The sequence below is a fragment of the Oncorhynchus keta genome, chromosome 26 (genome assembly GCF_023373465.1).
Source record: "Oncorhynchus keta strain PuntledgeMale-10-30-2019 chromosome 26, Oket_V2, whole genome shotgun sequence".
Taxonomy (NCBI): Eukaryota; Metazoa; Chordata; class Actinopteri; order Salmoniformes; family Salmonidae; genus Oncorhynchus; species Oncorhynchus keta.
This window is the reverse complement of record NC_068446.1, coordinates 26,678,766-26,688,903: the sequence shown is the minus strand read 5'-3', so window position 1 is coordinate 26,688,903 and position 10,138 is coordinate 26,678,766. Positions and strand designations below refer to the sequence as shown.

Here is a 10,138-nt window from a genome sequence, read left to right as displayed (position 1 = left end):
ATAAAGACAGACTGGTATACATGAAGGAAGACTGAGCATATCAGTGTGTTTAGTTTGGTGTGAACATGTTGAGGTTCAAAGATCACCTGGGTACCACTCCCTTTTCTTCAAATGTGTTTGTGGAACAGTAAGTTGGCATGGCATACATAGTATTTGTACTCTGTACCATGGGTCACGTTTAACAATTGTAAAACTATGGAAGGTGTAAACCTATGAACCGGGTGAACTGGATAACAGTATAATTAATACAAGGAACTCAAAGACAATCTACAGTCTAGCGTTGCTTAGACACTGATTATGGTCCCAATCCTACGTGGGAACATCAAGACTGTTAGACATTCTGTCAGATTGAAAGGACTTTCTCAAGATGCCTCGGTGTGCAAGGAAATACCTTCAAATTCAACACAAGCCGACAGATACCTTGATGCACAGTATCTAGTGCTATGTCCAGTCCTGAATTCAATCCAAAACGTTCAAAGAAACATCAAATTCTAGACCAGCCTGACACAGTCGGTCGAAATCTAAAAACAATCGCAGTCAAATGTCATTTCAATTGAACTTTATTCTCTATCCCAGTGCAATACAGGCATAGCATTGCTCAGAGTAATACAGTATATAAGACAGAATACTTTATACCATCACCCCCACAAATAAACCAAATCAATACTTTTTATTAACCTCTGACAACCTATCCAATACCAAGATGATATGTTCTGTCTCTGACACTTTATCACTTATGTGGTTCATAAAATAGGATACAGAGCGTAGCTTGCAATGCCACAAGCGTTACTGCCATTCCGGATCATTCGCATGTAGCCACCCTCTCCCCATGCAGTACCCCAGCTGGGAAGAAAAGGAAAACATGCATACATTTATGTACAACAAATGTCTTACATATATGTATATGAAAAAGTAACCAAATTGTTTTATTTTGTTAGAATGTAAACCACGTTACTCCCACCAGTGATTCACCCACCTGTTTTTGATTATCCAATAGTCTTGCCCCCCTTCAGAGCCATAGCCAACCAGCAGCACCGCATGACTGAGGTTGTTGGGGTTACAGATTGGCTCCTCATATATTCCTGTTAGACCAATAATAGCCCTGGTTACAATGAGGCAAACTCAGACAGGGCAAATGCATTTTTAAAAACTGAATAAAAAACCTTTATCAAAGTTAATATATACAGTCATGGGAAACAAAACACTACATTTAGCTGTCCACCACTGTCAAAGAATTCGGTGAAGGCCAACCTGAACTGTAGAACATGAAGCTTGGGTGATCTGCATCCACAGCGATGGTGATTGGGCCAATGGTTGCCACAGCGTCAGCCAGGGCCTGCTCATCTCCAGAGGGTATGAACCTGTAATCAGTGATGCTGGCAACTGACTGAATGCTGTCGTAGAAGCAGGGTTGGGTGTCCTAGAAATACAGAAATGTGTTTTATCCTCAGCCATTGTACTTCTTAAATCATGTTACTATTAACATTATGTAACATTGGTGTGCATGGTCAGGGATGTCCCCAGTCAGACTCTTACCACTGATGTGTAGGGGTAGGTGTCTGTGGACTGAAGCCCATTCTGAACCACATAATTATAGGCATTAGCCATCCAGGCCCCACTGCAGCCATATGTGCCGTAGGGCTTGGAGCAGTCCACAAGGTTCTGCTCACTCAAGGACACCAGTTGACCTGTCCTCTTGAACATTTGTCCCTCGATGGCACCCGTAGTGCTAAAGGCCCAGCAGGAGCCACAATAGCCCTGTGAAATCAATAGACAGCATGAATTTAAAATCACTTCCTACTTTGCACTGAAATTCTACTTACAGAATTTTTTAAAGCAAAGCCTCACCTGGTCTTTGACCTCAGTGACATAGCCCATGGCTCTGTAGTCAATGGTAACAGACCCTAACTTCTGAGCACTGGCACGGAGCTTTCGAGCTGATGCATTCTTCCCTCTTTTCTTCATTTTGCTATTTATCATGGCACCTTGCAAACGCTTGTATTCGTGCCTTGTCTACGCATTGGAGAGAGAGAAATTCCAAAGTGATTTAGTATGAAATGTATGAAGGAATCAATGAATCATGGGAAAATACTGTTTCAATACACGGCAATAAGAACAATCTCTCATAATGTATACAAATGAACAGAAGTTAGAACTTAAAAGGGAATGTTGCAGCTCTCAGTGAAAATTGCTCAAAGTGGACCATTATAAGTAATTTACAGAAGTACCTTAGACTATAACATCCTGTACTAAAGAGAAGTGAAGATGATGATGGTCACTTACCAGGTCCCCATATTTATTCATGGCCATGGTGAACATCTTTGTCCCTCTGAGAAAACTGTTATTATTCTCATCAATCACTCTCATGTTGTCGTCCCATATGGCCTTCCTCTCAATGTCATCCCGCTTCAGGAAAGAACAGAATGAACAAACAAATAAAGTAGTTGATTATTGTTACGGTGTGTGTCTTGGATGGAGGGAATGACTTCCTAAATATTTACAATACATATTCATGTAGGCAGATTACTAGCCTACAGTAACTATTGGGAATGTGTTTTTTTTTATACAGTATGTGTGTATGAGTATGTGTATAAAATAACATCTAACCTTCTCGTCATAGGAAACACCGTTGCTCCTCTTCCATGTTTGCCACTCTGATGGCTCTTGCACCTCCTCGTCTGAGTCTGACGCCACGTGGAGAGGATCAGACAGGAGGAGAGAGAGCAGCACAGCTCTCCCCATGAGGCTGGCCCATTGGGCTGGAAGGATGGATGATCAGAGTAAAGTGTTTCACCAAATGTATTGTGTTCTGTTGTAAATTACTTTGCTGCAATTTATACCATATTAGATAGAGAATTATATGGAAACACTATAAATGCTCTGCAATTCTGAATGTCATGTTATTAAAACAATGCAATCATGATAAGAAATTAGGCTAAATGAATGTCAATAACCTGGGACTCACCTGATGGAAAGTTGGGCTGTCTTGTCTTCATGTTCTGAGACTAACTCTACACTCTGACCATGTCTGGTCATCACCCTCTCTTTTATTGCCTGTGATGGAGGGTGTGCTCCCCTTGGGCCTGTCTGAAACCCCATCACCAACACACAAGAGGGAGGTGGCAACAGGGGACAGAAACCCTCTTATTAGACAATGTCAGGCCACCGAGTGTAAACACAGCATGTCACTATTCAAAGTAGCCCATATCGTTTTTTTGGCACTCATCACAAAAACAGCTTAGCAGTGCCAAGAAAATATGATAGCCTACTCTATATACAGCTCATCTCTAAAAACCTGCCAATTACAAGCTTACAACTAAATAGTAATCAAAACAACTTCTCCTTACACAGGCTACCTGCAATTACGCACCCTGATATTTAAGTGTTACACTCTTAGAAAAAAGGGTTCCAAAAGGGTTCCTTGGCTGTTCCCATTGGAGAACCCTTTTCGATTCCAGGTATAACCGTTTTTGGTTCTATGCGCTACCTACAGGTTATGGAAAATGTGCTCTTTTAGTATTTCTCCAGTAGGTTTCCTGAAGGAGAACACCTCTAATTCTATGTCAAAGATAATAAAACAAAAACACTATAGTAAATAATAAAGTAATGTCTGCAAAAACACAACAGTAAATACTACAGTATACTATAGACGCAAAAACACTACAGTAAATACTACAGTATACTATAGACGCAAAAACACAACAGTAAATACTACAGTATACTCTAGACGCAAAAACACAACAGTAAATACTACAGTATACTATAGACGCAAAAACACAACAGTAAATACTACAGTATACTATAGACGCAAAAACACTACAGTAAATACTACAGTATACTATAGACGCAAAAACACTACAGTAAATTCTACAGTATACAACAATCTGCAAAAAACACTACATTAATTACTATAGCATATACTATAGTTTTGTTTTACTACAGTATTTATACTATAGTTAACTGTGAATACAACAGTATACTACAGTAAATACTGCAGGGAATACTATAGTAAAGTCAGCAAAAACACTACATTGAATACTATAGTATTTATACCAGTCATGGTTCTTCTCCAGTCCCAAATTTTGGCACAAACTAATAATACCTTTGAAACAGCTGCTCAACATCCAAGAATACAGGGTAGCCTGTGGCACAACACAGACACTACTATAAGATCTACTGTAAGATCCGAGTAGGGGAGAGCCAAAGGGGTCAATTGAGCCCCCATTGTTTTTAGGAAACCATACACACAATTAACAATTTGACCGCATACTTAGGAAGAGGTCTTCATTTGTGAAAGAAAAAATCATATGGGAAAAGTGTTAAGCAAGTTAGGTCCAAAAAACGGATTTTCACCAAGTCAAATGAATTTGTTAGAGATATCATTATGCTTGTGAAATGAAACTGTAACAGAATCGACCTCGTTTCATTTGGTTGAACAAACGACTCCAAGAAATCGAATCAGACATAGCTGCAGCGGTCGTGACTCGTGCGCCTGTCTGCGTGTGGCTGGAGCGGCACTGCAGAGGATTTGCTGCGTGTTTTTTCCAACAGCGCGCCGACACCCTTGGAGCAGTCAGTGTGGCAAAACGAATTACAGCCGTTATTACAGTTAAACCCATCGGGACGTTAGCAACAACAACCCATACGCAAGAAATATGAGTCACGAATGAGGTCCACAGGATGTCGTTCAAGGTAATCTCAACGTTCTCCTGCTTTTCTGCATATGTAGCTGAGTTGACTCAACTCCACTATATATAGATATTCATATTACAGGGATCTAAACTAGAGCTACAGCTACTACTGCATAGGCTACTCTAACCATGCTTGGCATGAAGAGAGAGTAGCCTAATATAATATACTCATTACGAATGCTTACTTTCTTTGCGTAAATGGTTTCTAATCTGTGATGTTATGAATAGGCCTATGGTGAGTTATGCGCACGTAATAAATGAATACATCGCAGGGGCTTTGCGGGCAATAATAACATCGTAATCGAAATTAGATATGCTGCTTTACCTTCGTGGTCATGGTCTTCCCGGACATATGCCGCGTTCAAAACAACTGGTAACTCGGACATAAACAAGCTCCGGCTGGAAAAAATCGATTTGAATGGTAATCCAACTCGAAATTCCAATTCGAGATCTCGGGCCACTTTCTAGAGCTCAGACTTTCAGACCTGAAGATCACTGACATCATGATTTGACCTGCATTTTTCCAAGTTTCCAGTTGTTCTGGCTAACATTAGCCACCTAACGTTAGCCAACGTTAGCAACAACACATTGGAATTCGTAATATAGCATACGTTTTGGGAATTCATAACATATTGTACGTTTTTGCAATTCATAACATATTGTACGTTTTTGAGAATTCATAACATATACGAAATATAATGTATCATAAGAAATGGATGATGGACATGCACAAATTAATACATACCATACGAAACTTAGCATGACTCTGATAAAGAAAATGTAACCTTCATTTAACTGGGTTAGTCATTTAAGAACAAATTCTTATTTACAACCACGTACGAGAGTGGGTTAACTGCCTTGTTCAGGGGCAGAATGACAGATTTATACATTGTCAGCTCAGGGATTTGATCCAGCAACTTTTCGGGAATTGGCCCAACGTTCTAGCCACTAGGCTACCTGTCACATACAGAATAATGAGACCAAGTGGCAGCGACATGACAGTTTAATCTTAGCTAGGGTTGAAGGTTAAAGGGTTAATTAAGGTTAGGGGAAGGGTTAGCTAACATGCTAAGTAGTTGCAAAGTAGTATGTAGTTGAACATTTGCTAAAAATGATATGGTGATGAAATTCAAACACAACTTTTGGGTTGCTAGATGTTTGCGTTTTCTCTTGTCTGTGTTAAACATACCCAGATTCATTTGGACCTACGTAAGTGGGTGGGAGCTACACACAACCAGACCAGAGACCATATAACCACACCATACCCAATGCAAGAGCATAATCAACGTGTGTGTGTGTGTGTGCAAAGAGCTTCTGTCCATATTGATTCTCATATTGATTGTGAACAGGAAGAGCCTGACTGCAACTCATTTTAAATGTTTTTCGCTATAACCCCCATTGTCTGACCAATACCAGCAAAGAAATTACTTGCCCAATTTTGACACCTGTGATGATACTGTAGACACTTGTGTCTGTTCAATGTTGTATCATGTGTGTTTGTCCTACAGAAGGAGACGCCCCTGGCTAATGCTGTGTTTTGGGCAGCTCGAAAGGGGAACTTGGCCCTGCTTCAGTTACTGCTCAACAGTGGCCGTGTGGATGCCGACTGCAGAGACAGTGTACGGACGCTGCATGCCCTGGCGGCTCAGCTGCACGCTTTACCCATAAACCACCTGTGGTAGGAGAGAAAGAGAGAGCTACAACTCTTCTCTGTGTGTGTGTATGAGTGAGTGTGTGTGTGTGTGTGTGTGTGTGTGTGTGTGTGTGTGTGTGTGTGTGTGTGTGTGTGTGTGTGTGTGTGTGTGTGTGTGTGTGTGTGTGTGTGTGTGTGTGTGTGTGTGTGTGTGTGTGTGTGCAGGTGTATGTATGTCTCAATAATGTGTTGTAGGTCTGCTCATGTTCAGGTGCTTGCCGTTTCCATGTGTGTCACATCTAATTGTTAATTGTTGTGTGCTATTTGAAATCTAATGCTATGTCAAGTCTCCGCTGATAAGTTGAAGTATGTTTCAGCAACTTTCTTTAGAGATTAGGGAATGTGAATGATTGGGTGGAGCATCAGGTGGTACTTTGTAGGGCTGTGTGTGCAATTATGTTGTCTGGAGGAGAATCAAAACACAAAACAAAAACAAAAAAATCTATACCTCCAGGTTTCTTTCATGTGCAGTTTGAATGACATGTAAGACAATGATCTGACTGAACTGAGGTGTTGATTGATTGTGATCCCTCAATCTCTTTCCAGTTTCGCACCACAGCCCTGATGGTGGCGTCCTACAATGGCCACAGTGACTGTGCCAGGGAGCTGATCATGCAGGGAGCTGACATTAACCTGCAGAGAGAGGTAAAGTATACTCCCACTTTAGTACACCTAGGTGTTATTAGAAGAAATACCTTGGTTTTAGTGCTGCTCCTTGATAAACTGCAACCATCTGCTTTTCCGTAGTACAGCGTCTGGAATTAGCGTTGAATTATTGATGTTGCTTTGAGACTCATGTGGTTAAAGTAGAAACAATAAGCAGTAAAGAAGCGTTGAGAAAATGTGTATGTCCTTTTTTAAGGTCTTTCTGACATTGAATGCATGTTTCCACCCTCAGACCGGCTCCACTGCCCTCTTCTTCGCTTCCCAGCAGGGACACAATGAAGTAGTAAAGCTCCTCTTTGAATTTGGTGCCTCAACTGAATTCCAGACAAAGGTATGCCGTGTCACCTACATAGAGAGAGAACATCACAGGGAGGCAGACAAGATATGCTGACGGCAGTGATCCAGTGTTGGATGTCTGCTGTGTATAGTCATATTCTATGTGCCAGTCACTGCGGGATATGTTGCTAATCTGTGTTCTCATGGTTTGGCAGGACGGTGGCACAGCCCTCTCTGCAGCCTGTCAGTATGGCCACTCTAAGGTGGTAGACACTCTTTTGAAGAATGGAGCCAATGTTCATGACCAGCTGCATGTGAGCATCCCTAACACCTATCTCATCTCACTATGTCTGTCCTTTTCCCACACTCCTGCAGAGCCTCACAGTGTCCAATGCTGTATTCCACAACACACCAAAATCCCACTGGAAGACCCTCTCAGGTTACCGCTGAGTCAGACATGAGATGTATTTTGTTTGATGCAACACACAGAAGGGATTGGATTACTCAGTGTAACTATGTTACATGTTTGTATGAAAACAATACAGTAAGGCTTACATTCATTTCGACAGAGTGATTCTCTGCTCACTACTAGTTATGATATTGGTGATTGACAATAGTGTTTTTTGCATCATTAAAACATCAGCCTCTTTCTCTCCTTTCTATAAGATCCAGTGTACCCACAACAGTGCCATTATATGTGTTACTATTCATGAACAAGCCATACAATGCATAACTTTGCTGTTGTGACATGTTTCTAATATCATATTTCAGGATGGTGCCACCCCACTCTTCCTTGCTTCCCAGGAGGGTCATGTGACTGTCATACGTCAACTGCTGTCATCTGGAGCCAAAGTTAACCACCCTAGGGAGGTGAGGCCACTCCCCCAAACAATAATAGAGGACTTCAATAGAGGGACTGACTTCTTCATCTCTCTTCTCACCCTCTTCCTCCTTGTATTTTGTCTCCATTTTCTTTCTCTCACCCCCCTCCCTCACTATCCCTCCTCCCCAGGATGGCACAGCCCCCCTGTGGATGGCAGCCCAGATGGGACACAGTGAAGTAGTGAAGGTTTTACTTCTGCGTGGTGCAGATCGGGATGCTGACAGAAAAGTATGTTGTCCTATAGCAACCCAGTGGGTACACAGTGGGTACACAGTGGGTACACAGTGGGTACACAGTGGGTACACAGTGGGTTGACAAAGACAAGATGATTGTCTTCCATCAATATATTCAATCAAGTAATTTATTGAAATGCATTTCTTTGTGTTAGGCATAGTATATATTGAATGGGCAATTAAAATATCAATGTCTCATGTTTCTTTTGATCTTATTGAAGGACGGGTCAACTGCATTATTCAAGGCAGCTTTTAAAGGACACAACAGTGTCATTGAGGAGCTCCTCAAGTTTTCCCCTTCAATGGGCCTTCTCAAGGTAAGATATCTAGGCAGTGATGCTTTCTCTTTGCCGTCTCCTGTCTCTGGCCATGTTCAGAAGTATATTGTGAAACATTGTATTGTAAAACATTATGAGTTTTTTAGTGATAAGAACCAGCCATTAGTTAAGTGGCTTCACCATTCCATTTCTCCAGAATGGTTCCACAGTCCTCCACGCTGCTGTCATGGGTGGCAATCATAAAAGTGTAAACCTTCTGCTCGGGGCCAATGCAGACCCCACACTACCCAACAAGGTAAATCACTGCAGTGTGTACAGGGGAGAAGAAGCAAAGCAGAGGAGAAGGATGCATTTTAGGACGTTGCTCTGGTTGATTATTTTTTCATGACTGGTTTTGTTTTCTTTGCAGAACAATGAACTGCCAGCAGATCTTACAAAGAGTGATCGCATCCTGAGTGCTCTGCGACCACAAATCTTAAATGGAAGTAGTTGATGACAATCCTAGTTCCCACCTTAGACCATGGTTGTTTTATGGAGAGAAATGCACAGAGGGCTCCGAACAACAGAGAACAAACAAACAGGATTCAGTCACACTACAATACTTATATGGTGCTTGCTTTCAATTGCAGCTTCAGAAAATACAATGCTATTTGGAGTAAACGTAACTGGACATATCAATATGTAGCCTACTACCAAAATGCATCTGTTTGTGGCTAGAGTTATTTTGCCATGTACATCCTTTTGTTTGAGGTGTTGTTCTAACTTTGCTGTATAGTTTTAGTTTCTAAAATATTGTATCCTGGTGCTGTGATATTTCTAAATATTTTGCATTTTTTTATTTCTGCAATTTTAGTAAATGCAATACTGTACATTGGGTTAAATAAAATATGAATGTGGAAGAAAAAACAAAATTTCTCCTGTGACCAAGTCAATAACATGTGCTATAATAAATAACAAGTCACTAGAGGTCAGTGTACTTACCGTTGGTACCAATGATCTATATAAACTCTGGATATTTAGATGCTGGTTTTGGCGATTGAGAGACTTTGAAGCCACCGGTCGGCCATATTGGTAATCTCCAGTAGGAGCAGTCCTCCATAGCAATGAATGGAATTCTACGGTATTTCAATTTAATGTTTCAAGGACAAAATGACATGTATTTAAGCATTTTTTGTTGTAGTGGGGACAGTAACATTAGTCATCTCAAAAAAATGTACAACCAATGTTTTTAGATATTTAAAATGTTTATGTTTAGCTCACATAATATAATTTTAAAGTATGCATTAAGGTATCTGTAATATAGTAAATGTGGCGGAAACGAATGTAGACGTTAATTAATGCATTTATATAGCTTCCCCCGAGAAATTACCACAGTGGGGATTGCCAAGATGGAGGCACGGTGGCTTCAACACAGCGCT

General features: G+C 40.9%; 2 protein-coding genes across 3 annotated transcripts; one reads left to right on the top strand and one right to left on the bottom strand.

Annotated features, from left to right (window-relative positions):
* Nucleotides 1-542: 542 nt before the first annotated feature.
* cts12 (cathepsin 12) lies at nt 543-3,106 on the bottom strand. Its single transcript, XM_035737482.1, has 8 exons — nt 2,966-3,106; nt 2,608-2,759; nt 2,284-2,406; nt 1,849-2,013; nt 1,537-1,758; nt 1,252-1,420; nt 977-1,082; nt 543-843 (listed from the first exon to the last, which is right to left on the bottom strand). The coding sequence occupies exons 1-8, from the start codon at nt 2,994-2,996 to the stop codon at nt 744-746; spliced, it is 1,068 nt and encodes a 355-aa protein (XP_035593375.1). The 5' UTR covers nt 2,997-3,106; the 3' UTR covers nt 543-743.
* A 1,366-nt stretch (nt 3,107-4,472) lies between these two features.
* Nucleotides 4,473-9,686, top strand: LOC118359165 (ankyrin repeat domain-containing protein 29-like). Of its 2 annotated transcripts, none has more exons than XM_035737483.2 (10): nt 4,473-4,692; nt 6,200-6,310; nt 6,931-7,029; nt 7,283-7,381; nt 7,542-7,640; nt 8,098-8,196; nt 8,339-8,437; nt 8,664-8,759; nt 8,917-9,015; nt 9,130-9,686. In XM_035737483.2, exons 1-10 carry the CDS (start codon nt 4,681-4,683, stop codon nt 9,211-9,213), a joined length of 897 nt encoding a protein of 298 aa, XP_035593376.1. In that variant the 5' UTR covers nt 4,473-4,680; the 3' UTR covers nt 9,214-9,686. The 2 variants fall into 2 exon arrangements, with proteins under 2 accessions (XP_035593376.1, XP_035593377.1); XM_035737484.2 differs by having other exon boundaries at nt 6,200-6,369.
* Nucleotides 9,687-10,138: the final 452 nt, after the last annotated feature.